The sequence below is a fragment of the Candoia aspera genome, chromosome 2 (genome assembly GCF_035149785.1).
Source record: "Candoia aspera isolate rCanAsp1 chromosome 2, rCanAsp1.hap2, whole genome shotgun sequence".
Classification (NCBI taxonomy): Eukaryota; Metazoa; Chordata; class Lepidosauria; order Squamata; family Boidae; genus Candoia; species Candoia aspera.
The window spans coordinates 97,367,272-97,385,289 of record NC_086154.1 but is presented as its reverse complement, the minus strand read 5'-3'; the positions used below and the strand labels follow the sequence as shown (position 1 = coordinate 97,385,289).

The 18,018-nt window shown below is 40.0% G+C and overlaps 1 protein-coding gene across 1 annotated transcript in view; it reads left to right on the top strand.

Moving 5' to 3' along the window:
* CACNA1A (calcium voltage-gated channel subunit alpha1 A) overlaps window positions 1-18,018 on the top strand; it is a 269,796-nt gene that overhangs the window by 102,013 nt on the left and 149,765 nt on the right. Inside the window, exon 6 of the mRNA XM_063292909.1 lies at window positions 1,007-1,194. Coding sequence (XP_063148979.1) covers window positions 1,007-1,194 — 188 coding nt within the window. The remainder of the gene's footprint in view (window positions 1-1,006; window positions 1,195-18,018) is intronic.

Sequence of the window (18,018 nt, the reverse complement as noted above, 5' to 3'; positions counted from 1 at the left end):
ATGTGGTATAAATTTAATCAATTTGTGTTAGTAACAGTAATGAACATTAGGGCTACATAGTGCCACCACAACCACTTTAAGTTCTTTATCTGCACCTCTGCATACTCTGAAGTAACTTTTTGGAATCAAATCCAAAGTGTGTGTTGTACAATCCTAATGAACTTTGTATATACTTCTGACTGAAGCTATAGATCGATGTACATTATCATCTGCGTTGTAATTAAGGATATATGTACAGATGTATGTATAAACAGAGAGCCATTTTGCTACTGAATGCGCATACGCTGTGCTGTCAACACATTATATAACCTTTTTATACAGTTTTGTTTAGGAGGATCATTTAAAAAGAGAAGCAATAGTAAATACTCAAAAAAGATCTCTTGAAACAAATTTTTCCTGACATCTTGTAGACTTGCTGCCCATCAGAATAGTTAGTATGGAGTTAGATGTACTGACTTGATGTAAGGTGGCTTCCTATGTTCTTACTACGTACCAGTGTGTCGAATAGAATAGATTTACAGACCCCCAGTTGGCTAGCATCACAAAACACCCTTGCTTTCTCACCACTACCTAAATTATTTTGTTTCAAGTCAAGCAAGCTTCTTAAATGTATCAGCCTGCAAAGCAAAGGTGGGTAGCCCACCAGAAACCAAGGACATCAGACTTGAGGGGCAAATCAGTGTTGGTTGTGGAGGCAAGTAGTCTGTATCATTTGAAAAGCACATCTGGGAAGTTCCTATGCTTTCCTTGAAGGGGCAAAAAAATTAAAACCAAAACCATGCTGGCTTTTGCTTTTCTGTATGACTATACATCGTCTGAAAAAGTCACAGCATGGAGGGAAAAATGTGTCTGTATGATTACTCTGAGCAATAATTTTGGAGGAAGGGACTTCTTGAGGAACAGCCGGTGCTGTTACAAGGCAAATGATACCATTTTTTCTGCCTCCTGCAGTTGCTTATCTGCCTGCCACAGTCTACTAGAGGCCCTCTTTTTCCTCCCTCCCCAGATGAAATCAAGCAAGAAGCTCCATGTGGGAAGGAAGCACCGTCACGCCTCTGCCCTAATGGGACTGAGTGTAAAGAATACTGGCAAGGACCCAACTACGGGATCACACAGTTTGATAACATCCTATTCGCTGTGCTGACTGTCTTCCAGTGTATCACCATGGAAGGGTGGACTAACCTCCTTTATTATGTGAGTGTTAGTACTATGTCAGTTTAGTGTATCTAAGAAGATTTTTGCTGTGACCTGGAAAGATGTATATTAAGGGTCAGTAAAAGAAGCTGCATAATGATGCTGAAATTAGCTGTAATTCAGAAAGTGAGTAATGTAATGTATATATTGACTTAACGCTGGTAGAGGAATAACTTATGGAAAGAAGGACTGATTAATATGTTGCAAGCCGTGATGTGAAAGTTAGGACCTTTGAATTCCATTCTTCATCTGTGAACTTCATAATAATATTATTATTTCATAATAAATTGAACATACATGTATTCCTTTTCCTCAGGTTCCTAAGTGAAACTGTGGCATTACATTACTTGCTGTTATTCCAAACAGGCTTTCTTTATAACACACTATCTAGATCTGTTCCAATTTGTCATTTAAAATTACTTATTTATCAGTAGTAGATAGCATATACATGCATGCATACGAGCAAAGATTTAAGAATATATGAACATCTGTACAGTTGATAAGATGGGTTTGTTATTATTAGGAAATGAAATCACTTGAATTCTGAACATAAAATCTCTCTACTGCAAAGCATAGACTGCAGAGCATAGGGGACTGGTAACTTCTATAAGTTGCAAGCTTATAAAAAACATTTTATTACACAATAGCAATAAGGACCTGTATCCAATAGCAGCCAACTCCAAATAAAGCCTAAATAACCTGAATTACCTGGGCGTTAGAGATCTGGCATTAATGGGGGAATTCTTCTAGAGCACATAAAAGGAAGCTAATCAATATTTTATGGAAATGTTAAGAAGCAGGTCTTTGCAGGGAATGGGGACGGGGAAGGCTAACTAAACCTGGGTAGAGCATGAATGACACCATGAATAAACCCATTTTAGGGCAATTTACTTTAATAAACTGATTCTTAAATGGAGATCCAGAACTGAAAGGATTTGTCTCCTAGATTATGTGGTCAAAAAGCAGGGAATATCTTCTACTCTTGTCTGCCTGAAGTAGGTGTAAGACAGCTAAGAGTTAATTAATTACATTATGAGGCAAGACAGCATCATAGAAAATTCTAAATGAGCAACTTCTTTCTCTGAGGTTAGCAACTTTCTTTTTCATTCTGTGGCACCCTCTGCTGTTCTACCAGTATGAAGTTCTTGACTTAGGTGAATTGGACTTGACAGGAGTCATTTGTGCATGGTCTTGGGGGAGCAGGGGAGGTTACAGGTCCCTGTCCACTGGCTTTGAGTTCAATACATAGAAATCTGGTAAATCCCTGCTATATGGCCAGCTCAGATTCTAAGCTCACAAGGTCCTGGAATCATTCAAGGCATAAAACAGGGCATATAACACAGTGGGAAGAAAGGTTTTCACAGCACTGAGCTGAATGTGCTGTGAGCTGACAATGATGAAGCGCTAAATATTGGAACACAGAAATGGCACTGACAATCTGAAGAGCCAGGATGAGTTTGTCCACATACCCCAATATAGGTTAAATGTCTCTTATTTTGAAACCTCTAAATGAAGCTGCATTTTTGCTCAGTTTCAGTTTTGTATTCTAAACAACAAAGACATTTACATTAAAAATTTACATAAAAATATCACTGATGATTTCCCAAATGGTATTTTTCTTTTTATAATAAAGAGGCTAGTGATAACAATATGGCCAGCTTCTCTTTTGAACCATTCCATAAAAGCCTGAGGATTTTGTAATGCAGAAACAGTGAAATCTCCATTTCCCCCCACCCCCACATGTTTCTTTTATATTATGGCTTAGATTTTAGATCTAAGGGCCAGGCTGGTGTTCTGTGTTAGTTACTATGGAGCCTCTTTGGCTAAGACTAGGGTAAAAACATTTGAAATTTAAATATAATTTAATACCATATGTTACTAAAAAAATAAAAGACTCATGGTAAAAGGATTCTTTACCAGAGTGTGAATAAGCTAAACCAGTTTATGTTTCTCAAAGAGAAAAGACAAGAAAAAAAATGGGGTGGGAGAAGTGCACACTTATAGGCCAGAAAAACTGATGAATAAAATGAGGATGGGATCTGAAATGGTACTGTTCATGACTTACATAGGAAAGGAGTTATGGAGTACTAAGGTTTGAATGGCTTATGGCAGCCTTCCCCAGCTCAGTGTCCTCTGCACATGTTCAATTCTCATAATCCTTACCCATAGAAGTTGCACAAAACAGCAATTATGTTTTGTTTTTAACCCAAAGCAAAAAATTGCTTTCTGGAAATCCTGCTGAAACATTTTGGATCAGCCGTGGTTCAGCAGAAACAAATCCAGAAAGCTTTGTTTGTTCCATGTTTTAGCCAAAACAAAATCCAGAAGGATCCCTGAATGATTATATGGTGTAATGCAAAGCTGGTGCATGTTCCCCTTTCTCTTCCCTCCTCCTTTGTATGTCTGGCTCTCCATTTTTCCATTTTTCTACTGGCCTGTTCACTTGTTCCTTACCGTGATGATCTCAGCAGTAAGGAACAGAGCTCCCAGCATAGCATATTCCAAAAACCCACCCACCCTCCAGTCTTCCCAGCATCTTCATTTCTCTCCCTCCCTCTCCTGCCTCCCATGAGCCACTGATAATTATGTCCACATGTGTCATCACTCATCACTAAAGAATTTCCTCTTCCTTGGCTTTCTTATCTCTAACCCCGGAATAATTTCTGCCCGGAAAAACCATGTTTCATCCTGTATCTGAAACAAAAGCCCAGCTTCCTCCCATTGTTGTTGTTGTTTATTCGTTTAGTCGCTTCCGACTCTTCGTGACTTCATGGACCAGCCCACGCCAGAGCTTCCTGTCGGTCGTCAACACCCCCAGCTCCCCCAGGGACGAGTCCGTCACCTCTAGAATATCATCCATCCATCTTGCCCTTGGTCGGCCCCTCTTCCTTTTGCCTTCCACTCTCCCTAGCATCAGCATCTTCTCCAGGGTGTCCTGTCTTCTCATGATGTGGCCAAAGTATTTCAGTTTTGCCTTTAATATCATTCCCTCAAGTGAGCAGTCTGGCTTTATTTCCTGGAGGATGGACTGGTTGGATCTTCTTGCAGTCCAAGGCACTCTCAGAATTTTCCTCCAACACCACAGTTCAAAAGCATCGATCTTCCTTCTCTCAGCCTTCCTTATGGTCCAGCTCTCGCAGCCATATGTTATTACAGGGAACACCATTGCTTTAACTATGCGGGCCTTTGTTGTCAGTGTGATGTCTCTGCTCTTAACTATTTTATCGAGATTTGTCATTGCTCTTCTTCCAAGGATTAAGCGTCTTCTGATTTCCTGACTGCAGTCAGCATCTGCAGTAATCTTTGCACCTAGGAATACAAAGTCTTTCACTGCTTCTACATTTTCTCCCTCTATTTGCCAGTTATCAATCAAGCTGGTTGCCATAATCTTGGTTTTTTTGAGGTTTAGCTGCAAACCAGCTTTTGCACTTTCTTCTTTCACCTTCATCATAAGGCTCCTCAGTTCCTCTTCACTTTCAGCCATCAAAGTGGTATCATCTGCATATCTGAGATTGTTAATGTTTCTTCCAGAGATTTTAACTCCAGCCTTGGATTCCTCAAGGCCAGCTTGTCGCATGATGTGTTCTGCATACAAGTTGAATAGGTAGGGTGAGAGTATACAGCCCTGCCGTACTCCTTTCCCAATCTTAAACCAGTCTGCTGTTCCGTGGTCTGTTCTTACTGTTGCTACTTGGTCGTTATACAGATTCTTCAGGAGGCAGACAAGATGACTTGGTATCCCCATACCACTAAGAACTTGCCACAATTTGTTATGGTCCACACAGTCAAAGGCTTTAGAATAGTCAATAAAACAGAAATAGATGTTTTTCTGAAACTCCCTGGCTTTTTCCATTATCCAGCGGATATTGGCAATTTGGTCTCTAGTTCCTCTGCCTTTTCTAAACCCAGCTTGTACGTCTGGCAATTCTCGCTCCATGAACTGCTGAAGTCTACCTTGCAGGATCTTGAGCATTACCTTACTGGCATGTGAAATGAGTGCCACTGTTCGATAGTTTGAACATTCTTTAGTGTTTCCCTTTTTTGGTATGGGGATATAAGTTGATTTTTTCCAGTCTGATGGCCATTCCTGTGTTTTCCAAATTTGCTGGCATATAGCATGCATTACCTTGACAGCATCATCTTGCAAGATTTTGAACAGTTCAGCTGGGATGCCGTCGTCTCCTGTTGCCTTGTTATTAGCAATGCTTCTTAAGGCCCACTCAACCTCACTCTTCAGGATGTCTGGCTCTAGCTCACCGACCACACTGTCAAAGCTATCCCCGATATTGTTATCCTTCCTATACAGGTTTTCTGTATATTCTTGCCACCTTTTCTTGATCTCTTCTTCTTCTGTTAGGTCCTTGCCATCTTTGTTTTTGATCATACCCATTTTGGCCTGGAATTTACCTCCAATGTTTCTAATTTTCTGGAAGAGGTCTCTTGTCCTTCCTATTCTATTGTCTTCTTCCACTTCCGCGCATTGCTTGTTTAAAAATAATTCCTTATCTCTTCTGGCTAACCTCTGGAATTTTGCATTTAATTGGGCATATCTCCCCCTATCACTGTTGCCTTTTGCTTTCCTTCTTTCTTGGGCTACTTCTAGTGTCTCAGCAGACAGCCATTTTGCCTTCTTGGTTTTCTCTTTCTTTGGGATGTATTTTGTTGCCGCCTCCTGAACAATGCTGCCAACTTCTGTCCAGAGTTCTTCCGGGACCCTATCTACTAAGTCCAGTCCCTTAAATCTATTCTTCACCTCCACTGCATATTCCTTAGGAATATTAGTGAGCTCATATCTAGCTGATCTGTGGGTCTTCCCTAATCTCTTTAGTCTGATCCTAAATTGTGCAAGAAGTTCGTGATCTGAACTACAGTCAGCTCCAGGCCTTGTTTTTACCGACTGTACAGATGTCCGCCACCTTTGGCTGCAAAGGATGTAGTCAATCTGATTTCGGTGTTGTCCATCTGGTGAAGTCCATGTATAAAGCCGTCTCTTAGGTTGTTGGAAGAGAGTGTTTGTTATGCAGAGTGAATTGTCTTGGCAAAATTCTATCAGCCTGTGTCCTGCTTCGTTTTGTTCTCCCAGGCCATACTTACCTGTAATTCGAGGTGTCATTTGACTGCCCACCTTAGCATTCCAGTCTCCTGTGATGAAAATAACATCTCTTTTAGGCGTGTTGTCCAGTAGGTGCTGCAGATCCTCATAGAACTGCTCTACTTCAGCTTCTTCAGCATTTGTGGTTGGGGCGTATATTTGGATCACTGTGATGTTAGATGGCTTGCCCTGAATTCGAATTGAGATCATTCTATCATTTTTTGGGTTGTATCCAAGCACTGCTTTAGCCACTTTACTATTAATTATGAAGGCTACTCCATTTCTTCTGTGGTCCTCTTGTCCGCAGTAGGAGATCTGGTGGTCATTTGATGTGAAGTGGCCCATTCCAGTCCATTTCAGTTCACTGACGCCCAGAATGTCTATCTTTAATCTTGACATCTCACCAATAACCACATCCAATTTGCCCTGGCTCATAGATCTTACATTCCAGGTTCCGATGGTGTGTTGATCCTTAGAACATCGGATTTGCCATTCACCACCAGCACCGTCGGCCGCTAGCCGTCCTTTCGGCTTTGAGCTAGCTGCGTCATCACGTCTGGGGCTAGTTGAGCTCATCCTCTGTTCCTCCCCAGTAGCATTTTGACCATCTTCCGACCTGGGGGTCTCATCTTCCGATGGTATACCGACATATCTCTGGTTGTACTGATCCATTTAGTTTTCACGGCAAGAATACTGAGGTGGGTTGCCATTACCTTCCCCAGGGATCGCATTTAGTCTGACCTCTCTGTCATGACCTTCCCATCTTGGGTGGCCCTTCACGGTTTAGCTCATGGCATCATTGAGGTGCTCAAGCTCCAGCACCACGACAAGGTAACGATCCTTTGCTGAAGTCCTCCCATATACAGACCAAATTATTTATTTTATTTTTATTTATTAAATGTTTATCCCGCCTTTATTATTTTTAAAAATAACTCAAGGCGGCAAACATACCTAATACTTCTTCCTCCTCCTCTTTTCCCCACAACAACAATCCTGTGAGGTGAGTTGGGCTAAGAGAGAGGGGCTGGCCCAAGGTCACCCAGCTGGCTTTCATGCCTAAGGCGGGACTAGAACTCACAGTCTCCTGGTTTCTAGCCTGGTGCCTTAAGCACTAGACCAGAAAACACCATCCTAAACCAGCTATTCCTTGTACAGAACAGTTTGTACATGGAACATTTTGCACATCTGTGCTTACCCAGCATTAGTTAAAAGCATCTCCACACATTTCTCTTCAAGAGATTCTTATGCTGTAGAGAAGATGTTCTTACTGACTGATGTATCACATTCTGCTTTTTTAGCACTTGGAGGGTTGCTTATTCTAAAAAGTTCAACATTTATGAATCATCTTCCTCACCTACCCTCAGAACTGTGATTATATTTTTATAATCACAGAACAGTGTGTGTGTGTGTATGTGTGTGTCTATTATTAAAGTTCCCATACCCCTTTGTCTTCAGGTTACTAGATTACATTTTAAAGACCTATGATTATTTCCAACTAGAAAAACAGATTCAGAAAAAAGCATAGTATTTTGCTCCAAATGACCTGAATTCAGTCTGATAACAAATACATTGTGGAAATTATATGTAGTCTACTTGGCTTAATTGGGGTAAAAGTTGAAATATCAGGGCCTACAATATTGTATCCATTGGTGCACACTGCCCTTGATTCTTCCTTTCTCAGAACAGCTCTGAGTTATTCCAACTGACTGAATCGGGATCGTTTGGAAAAACTGTTTGCTCCTTGGCAGTTCTCTTTTTCTTCTTAAAGTGGCTAGGTAAAAAATATGTACATTTGGCACCTCTGACGTTATCTCAATTTGCTGGGACTGCCTCATGTTTTAAAAGCATGTCCTGCAAAATCTCCCCTTGCTAAATTTCCACCTCTGAATCTCAGCTGTAGATTCAATAGCAGCCAAAAACACAAATAAGAGAATTGAGTCTACTTATGAGGTATGAGTTGTTGTTCATAGGTTGATAGTAGCTTTGTGTACAAAGAACTAAGTAAAGCCAAGGGGTCAAATTAAATAAAATAATCTCTCTAACATCATTCCATTAGATGCTGAGATGTGAGAAGAATATGAGTAGAATTGTTCCTATTTCTGATTCTGAAATGTTTGCAGAATTATATTTCTTAGTTTCTGTTTCTTTCCTGACCCTTTTCTCATTTGTATGGTATATATAGATTAGATTGAAGATGAACGTATGGATGATCATAGCTGTTGATGAGTAAGGCTGGAATATATGCACCCATTCTTGACACTAATAATTCTTTTAATAGTGAAGAAACAGAAATCTGTTTTCAACCATTTAGTTGATGACTACTCAAGTTGACTGTGGGAAAAGTGGACCCAATTCCCTGAGCCTTTGTGGACTACAATTGAAATCAAGCCTATGAGCAGGACCTATGCTACTTTTGTTTTTTGTGCAGCACCTATTAATTATTAATGCTTACTAAATTGTGTACAAACACATTCACAAATATAATAAATATATAAATGATTAGTGTTTATGACATGGCTAGATTAAAGCCTTCAGGATGTTTAGTTGCTGATGTTGCTGTACAGAAAAAGAAAATCCTAAGCTGCAAATGCAGAATTACAGTAGGAACCTGGAACATAATAAGCATGAATACAGGAAAACTCAACACAGTGAAGGATGAAATGAAATTACTACAAATTGGCATTTTAGGCATCAGTGAATTGAAATGGATTGGGATTAGACACTTTTAGTTAGAAGATAACACCATTTATTACTCAGGACATGAAAAACAAAGAAGAAACTGTTGCTTTTATAGTTAGGAAGGGTATAGCAAGAACAGTACTTGGCTACAGTGCATCAGTGACCAAATAATATTGATTAGACTTCATGGACAACCCTTTAATATGATGATCATTCAAGTTTATGCTCCAACCACCGATGCAGAAGAAGAGGAGGTTGATGAGTTTTATGATCAAGTACAAATTGAAATCAACAGAACATGCAAGCAAATGTGCTACTTGTGATTGGAGTCTGGAATGCCAAAATTGGAAACATGAAAGAGGAAGATGTAGTGGACTGCATGGCTTAGGAAACCAAAATGAAGCAGGGGACTGACTTAACGATTTCTGCCACTCCAATTATTTCTTCATAGCTGACGCTGTCTTCAGTCAACCAAAATGATGCCTGTATATATGGACATCATCAGATGGAGATCAATCAAACTGATCATACTATTGGTCAAAGGAGGTGGAGGAGCTCAATTATAGCATCAAAGACATGGCCAGGAGCTGACTGTGGAACAGATCACAAACTGCTCAAATGCAAATTCCAAGTCAAGCTAAAATGGAAAAAGAAAGACAACCAGTTTCTATGATATATTGAACATATGCTTTTTCCCAGGATTCATTGCTAGAAGGCAATGAGTCTTTAAAATTGTTATTTATTCGTTCAGTCGCTTCCGACTCTTCGTGACTTCATGGACCAGCCCACACTGACATATCTCTGGTTGTACTGATCCATTTAGTTTTCACAGCAAGAATACTGGTTGCCATTACCTTCCCCAGGGATTGCATTTAGTCTGACCTCTCTGTCATGACCTTCCCGTCTTGGGTGGCCTTTCACGGTTTAGCTCATGGCGTCACTGAGGTGCTCAAGCTCCAGCACCACGACAAGGTAACGATCCTTTGCTGAAGGATCTTTAAAATAAGCATTTCTAATTATTTGTGAAACCCAGGAGAAATATTGCATTACTGTTTGTAAGCTTTTTCCTCATCTTTATGGAACATGAGACTTACAGAAGCCTGCCAATAGGATTGAGAATTTAAAAATGCCTGCATCATTATATGTTCATTGCTGTAGAGGAATATGGAGATGGCCTTGGAGAAGGCATTCAACAGCCATTCCATAAGCACCAATTAGCTCTGGAATGGAGAAACTCAAAATTGCCCCAGCTTGATTTTCTTTATACAAGAGATGGGGGAGAGAATATCTGTCAAACTATCAAGATTCTGTTATTAAATCCTGCAACAATAAAGTAGAGTTCCAGTAGTCCTTATAGAATTTGTTTCCTGACTTGTCCTACTTTGAAGCCCCAACACCAACCTTGAAAGCTTCACTGCTATCTAATCAGAGATGCTTTGAATCTTTCCTTTGATCCTGGAGATGTCATCAGATCTGCAGGGCACCTCATTGCCAGAAAGTAGCTTGCTCAAGCATTGTTGCAACAGCTAATTAATTAATTTTCTTACGGTCAAAGATCAGCATATTGTTACAACATCAACAGCAAGTAAATATACAAATAACAAACCTGGATAATGCCATTGTACAATTAACCCAGCAGTTGAGACAAGGCTTGCCTCAGCCAGAAGCAGCACAGTAGTCTGCAGCTTGCCAATATTTCTTCACTATCACTATCATGAGAGTTTGCCAGAGAGGTTTGGATAAGTCCAAGACCAATTTATGATGTTTATGGCTCAGTTTGAATTGTTTATGGTGGGTCACCAGCAGAATTTCCTACAGATCGCTCCAAGGTGACATTTGTTCTAAGTCTGCTGAAAGAAGCAGCAGCCAAATAGGCTGTGCCCTTCATTGCGGGCAGTGATCCATTACTGGACAATTACTAGAATTTCATGCAAAAATTTAGAGCTGCATTAGAGGATTCAGCTAGGAGAGCAATGGCGAACTGAGAGATTCACAAGCTGAAATAAGGCAGCCAGAGAGGTTTGCGAATACATATCAGATTTGCAATTATTTGGCAGAAACATAGCAAGGAATGATTTTGCTCTGACTGATCAATTTCAAGACCAGTTTTGCTGATGAACCAAGAGATGAGTTAATGAGACAAAGCACACCAGACAATTTGGAAGAACTGCTCCAACACTGCATGCTAATAGAAGGATATGAGTTGACACATAGAAGAAACGGTAAGGGGCAGATGTTTTACAGCCTCCATTCACCCCTATCCCCACTCTCTGTGACCTCCTCAGATGCCAGCAATGGAGAACCCATACAAATAAGAACAGTAAAAAGATCTCTGTTCTCAGCAGAGAAACACAGAAGGAGAGACCTTGGTTTATGCTTCCATTATGAAGCCCCAAGACACCTAGCCAAGATTTGCACTGCTAAAGTACAGACTCTGAGTCAGCAACAAAATGCCATACTTGTGGCACTGCTGACCACATAGCAAGGGTCTCAGTCGCTCCAAAGACTCATCTTCAGGAACCTTCACTGGCTCTTCTCCCAGGTGCTTGGGCAAGTGGGTCCTCAAACAATTAAGAGCATACACAACCAACAACAGGCAAGTATACTTTGTTATCCTTGTTACTCTTCGTTCAACCTTAAGTTCTGAAATACAACTCTCAGCTCTTCTAGGCTGGGGTACCACAGCCAGTTTTTTAGATGAGACTGCAGTGCAACACTTCAAATTGCCCACATAATTATTAGAGAAACCTATGCTTCTGGAAACAGTCGACAGGCAAGCACTTCAAACTGGTCCTGTTTTGCAGTGCACAGCACCTCTGGAAATGACAATAAACGCTCATACAGAAGTCTTGCCACTCTATATCACAGCTTCCTTATATGTTCCCCTTGTGCTGGGAATTGATTGGGTGCAGACCCATAATCCAGATGTTCACTGAGAGCAAGGAACATTTTCTTTTCCATCCTAAGGTTTCCACTCTCGTCCTTTCCGTTCTTCTGCTCACCTCTATGAATCCCCTTCTTTGCCAGAAAAGTATGCAGTTTGCTGATGTTTTGGAGGAGGAAGGAGCAACTACATTGCCTCAATGTATGTACAATCAAGTCTGTGATCGTACCATCAACTTGAAGCCAGGAACCCATCAACTTGATGTGCGGAACTCAGCTCTCAGCTAACACTCTGTGTCTACTTAAGAGTTAGCCACTTGGAAGGAGTTTCTGGGTGACAATCTGAAGAAAGTTTTATTTGCCCTCCAGGGTCTCTGCCCACACATTTTTTGTCCCTAAGGGGGATAATTCTGTATATGACTGTAGACTCCTGAACAGTGTAACCATTAAGGATCATTACCCACTACCTCTTCAGACCTACCAGCCCACTTTCAAAAAGCAAGCATTTTCATAAAATTGGACTTGAGAGGCAATACAATTTGAATGGAATGAAAGAGGGCCATGAATACTTAACTGCCTTTAATACCAGGTATGGTAAGTTTGGAAACACAGCAATGCCTTTTGGATTGGTTAATTATGACATGGTCTTCTCCAGATTAATGAATGAAATATTTTCTGATATTTTGGAAAATATGTAGCTGTGTATTTGGATGACATACTGAAAGGCTCATCTTTGCATAAGACTAACCTTAAAAATGTCTTAGGCACTGTACACAAAGTATTGCTAAAATGGAAAAAATTGTGTTTGATTTCCCTCAATTGGATTCTTTGGGCTATAGAATCTCAAGAAAAGGAAAATAAATAGATCCTGCATAAAATCAATCTGTATGATCATGTCAGGCATCTAGAAATATGAAGGATGCCCCGGTTTTTGCAAATTTTTATAGAAAGTTCTTTCCTAATTTTGCAGAGTGTACAAGAGCTCTGTCATAACTCCTAAAGAAAAGACATAAGTTCAGATGGTCTACTTAAGAGCAAGCTGCATTTCAGGAATTGAAAATCAATTTTATAGCTGCTTCTCAGACATCCAGTCCCCCCTCATGCCTTCATAGTGCAAACAGATGCCTCAGATATTGCATGAGGCACCGTTCTCCTTCAGTCATAGAAAGAGGGAGAGAAAGGTCTCCTGCCATGTGCATTCTATTCCAGATTGCTTCTCCCAGTGGAAAGGAACCGTGACATTTTCAATAAAAGAATTTCTTGTGATAATAGCAGCATTCCAGTAACAGAGGCATTTCTTAGAAGGAGCAATCCATCCAGTATCTGTACACAAGAATTAGAAGATCTTCAAAAGACACAATCTCTCACACCTCAGGTGGGCACAATTTTTCTTTTGTTTCAATTTAAAAATTTAATTGAATTTAATTGAATTTAAAAATTGAAACACCTCTATTTCTGGATCATAAAACAAAATACCATATGTACTATCACATATACTTGAATATAATCTTCCATGCATATCCCTCCCTATCACAGTCCTAAAGTCAAGCAACATTCTCCTCAGCTGCTGTGTGCATTTTAATTTTTATACTATGATGGAAATTTGTTTTTAATTCATTTTACGATTATTTGCCACCCAGTCACTTGTTGAGATGGGCAGCCATAAAAATTGGATGGATGGATGGATGAACAAACTTTGTCCCTCCTCACAGAATAGACCCTCCAGGAAGAGTGGTGTCAGAGAGACAGGCTATTGATCAGGTAGATTGGATTAGAGTACAGCCCCATCTGGCTGCATAGGTCAGGACTTGGATGAATAATCTTGAGGGAGACCCACCAACTGCTTCTTTGCCTTTCTTTATTAATGATAGACAATTGTTTTACAAGAGTTGTGGATATGTGGAGTCCTTGGTGCTCTCTGAGCTTGATTGTTTGCTTGCAGACATTTCATTACTCAACTAGGAAACATCATCAGTGCAAGTGAGTGTGGGTTTTGCTCCCTGTTTATATACAGTAGCTTGCCCTGCCAGTGTTGGAATGGGTCTAGTTTTCTCCATGGTAGCTCCTTGACTAGGTATTGTTTTCTGCTCGATTGACCAGTGTTAATCCCTGTTTATCTGGGTGTTGACTGCTGGAGAGGATGTGTTCTGGTCTTTTTGTTTCCTTCATAGCTTTTTTATTGTCTCTTTTGAATGGTGGGTAAACATGGTTTATTACTGTGTGTTTGTTGATGGCTGCTTTGTCTGAGTGCCAGGCTTCCAGGAATACCCTAGCATTTTTTGGTTTGGCTTGGTCTATACTCACAGTTTCCAAGCTGAAACTATGGTTGAGTCTGTCCATGTGTTGTGAGATTAAGGAGTTTTCATTGTGTCTTCTGACTGCTAGTTGGTGTTCGTGGATGCGCTCTGCTAGTCTTCTGCCTGTCTGTTGTACATAGTGGCTGTTACAGTCCTTATAGTGTTACAGTTCTTACACTGTATGTCTGTCCTGTTTTTTCTTCTTGGGCTACTGGGTCTTTTGGTTGTCTTAAGATGTTTTGGGAGGCTTTAGTTGGTTTGTGTGCTATGGTGATACCATTTGAGTGTAACAGTCTGGTGGTTTTTCCTAAGATGTTTTTGATGTATGGCAGTGTTACCCTTTTCATAACTTATGCTGGTTGTGCTGTAGTGGGTTGAGTGGACAGGCATTTTTTGGTAAAGTTGTGTGGGTATCCATTTTGTTGGAAGATGTTGTGTAGGTGGTCTATTTCCTTTTTCTGGTGTTCCAGGTTTCTGCAGTGCATTTGTGCTTGTCTGATAATGTTCTTACATAGCTCCTCTTGTGGGAGGTTGGGTTGTTACTTTGGTAATGGAGCACTTGGTTAGTGTGGGTTTTTTTCAACAGACTTGCAATTCTAATTTGCTGTCATTTCCTCTGTTGATGAGGATGTCCAGGAAGGGGTGTGTGGTGTTGTTTTTTCTTCCCTTGTGAATTTTATTCGTTTGAAGATGTTGTTGATTGTTTCATGTGTCTTCTCTAGTTGTTCCTTTTTTATTATGACGAAGGTGTCATCTACATACCGGATCCATACTTTTGGTTTTATGTGTGGGAATGCTATAGTTTCTAGACACTGCATTACGGTCTCTGCTATGAGTCCTGAAAGTGGTGATCCCATGGCTATGCTTCTGATTTGTTGTTATATTTGTCTGTCAAACTGAAAGTAGGTAATGAGGCAGAGGTCGATGAGGTCCATGATTCTGGGTATTTTGATCTTAGTGTATTTGGCTAGGTCGGGTGTGTCATGTAGTACTGCTGTTATGGATTCTTTCGCTAGTTCTAGATCTGTGGATGTGACGAGTGCTGTGGTATTGAATGAAACTGTAAATTCATCTTCTATTTTTAGGCCTTTGATTTATGGAGGCACTGTAGTGAGGAATTGATAGAATATTTCCTCCCCTCTATGAGATGTCAAAGCTTTTTTGTAAGTTCTTTGGCTATGTTGTAAGTTGGGGTCCATGGTAATGATACACTTAGACAAAGAGGTATGTTGGCTTTGTGTATTTTTGGGCATCCATAGAAGTGTGTGAGGACAGGTCCACTGCTTTTCATCCACCACTGTTCTTCTTTTGTGATTTGATTTTTCTTGGTTAGGTCATTGAGGGTTCTCTTGATCTGGTTGTCCAGTTTCTGTATTGGGTTGGTGCTTACTTAGATGTAGGTTCCTTGTCCTCCAGAAATTCTTTGGTTTTCTGTATGTATTGTGCTCTGTCCATAATAACTGTGGTTTGGCTTTTGTCTGCTGGGAGGATAGTGATGGTTTGGTCCTTCTTTAGGTTTTTAAGGGCTGCTCTGTCCTCTGCTTTGAGTTGATTCTGTTCCTCTGTCCTTCTGGTCTGTTGGGAGATGTTGATATGTTCCTCTTCCTTTAAAGGAAGAGATATTGCAATTCTGCCATGACAATTGAACTGTTGGACATGGGGGGAAGGGAGTGTTTAAAATTTTAGATTGGGTACTCAGAGAGGTGTGGTGGGTGAGGGTAAGAGCAGATGTCAAGGACTATGTTTCAGCTTGTCATTTTTATCACCAGGACAAAACTGTTCCTAGAAAGCCATGTCATTTATTTTTTAATATAATTTTTATTGAAGATTTTTACATGATTAAAGATAAACATGAAAGCATATATAAAAGAAGTTAGAAAAAAGATAAAAGAAATGTTTGGGATAAAGAAAGAAAAAAATAATTGAAGAAGCAACTTCCGATCTTTACAGCAGTTACAAACTTATTATCCCTCCTCCTCCTCTAAGATTACATTACCTAGTTCCTCTCTATCCCATATTCAACACTTTTTGGTCAGCAAATCCACAAATCACCATTTCATTTTTTTCCATTTTCAGCAAAAAGTCCATAAAAGGTTTCCAGTCTTTTATAAAAGTATTTATGGTATTATTCAAACGGGTCGATTTTGCCATTTCTGCAAATTTTGCAATCTTCACAATCCATTCCTCCATTTCAGTATTTCTCCAATGTTGTGCAAATAATAGTCTTGCTTCTGTTATCATATACAAAGAAAACCATCCAGTTTATTTCAACCCTATCTTCTTCTTTGAGAACATAGGATTCTGTTTCAATGGATTTTATTACTGATCTTCATTCTTTCAGGTATACACAACTATTTCTGTAGTAGTGTATTTGTTTACCAAGATAGCTCATTTTATTCATTGCAAGGATCTTCCATCAAGAGATTGCACAACTTTTTCTATATCAGTTTTTAGGTATAGGCTGTTAGTAAATCATGTAATTTTCTATTGCAGCTCTCAGTTTGCATCCATGTTTTTCAATGCCCTCTTCCAGCTACACATTTCATATTCATTTGTCATCCTCAAATCATCCTGTCTTTAGTGCAGAGTTTCTCAACCAGGGTTCCATGGAACCCTAGGGTTCCATGAGTGGTCACTAGGGGTTCCCTGGGAGATCATGATTTATTTAAAAAATTGTTTCAAATTCAGGCAACTTCAATTAAAGAGGTAAGTTTCATTCTTTATTTTTAGTTTAAGAACACTATTAATGCATATATACAGGCCTACACATGAAACGAATATAATAATTTTGTAACTTCTGGCCTATATTTGAGCCTGAATGTGCAGAGCCTGAAAAATATTTTAAGGGTTCCTCCAGGATCAAAAGGTTGAGAAAGACTGCTCTAGTGAATAAATAGAGATAGTAAATCAAATAGTAAAACAATACTTGAGGTATTACATCTCTTATTAACTGGACAATTGGACTGAACTGATGCCTCTTGCAGAACTTGCCTGTAACAACTCAGTGCATTCCTTCATAGGCATGTCTCCCTTTCAGGCAGTCTATGACCACCATACCCATATTTTATCCTTCCTCTCCTGTGCTGTTGGATGAGGAAGAAGAATATGAAGTAAAATGTATTTCAGATTCTAGACTCAAGAACGGATCTGATCAACTGGAGGAACTACCCTGAATCTGAGAGATCATGGGAAAGTGCAACAGATGTCCATACCTCACACCTTGTGCACAGATTTTATCTGAAAATCCCACACAAACCCTGTCCTCATGATCTGTTACCACTATCAATAGATAGTGAACTCCAGGATAAAGGGAACTCTGTGCTTCCTATTATGATAGACTCTCTGGTTCCACCTGACTCCACTCAGCAAGACTTACCTAGTGACCTTGGAGAGCTGCCAACTGAGGGTAGGGGGAGTGAGTCTTTACTTGATTCCCATAGCACCTTGTCAGTGTTTTCTTTGCACACCGCAAGGGAGTCTGACAGGGGAGCTGGTGTAGAAGAGTTTAGAGATAGTCTTGAAGAAGGTATCTAACAGCATTCTGTAAACACCAGTCTAGCCTTGGTATGGAGGAAAGAGTGAGAAAGAAACTCAAAATTGCCCCCCATGATTCTCTTCAGTATAAAAGGATGGACAGAGAATTTCTATCAGGCTTTTATGATTCTGTAATCAAACCCTGCAACAATAAAGAAGACTTCCAGTAGTCTTGTGGAGTTTTTTCTTGACCTGGCCTACCTTAAATTGCTGACAAGTGCACCTAGCAGTGGTTCAGAATTGCATGGTTTCTTCAGCCACTTAAAATATCTTCATTAGTATGAATTTCTGTAAAAATGAAAAATTATGTAGCGTTATTGCTGAATAGAAAGAGGGGAG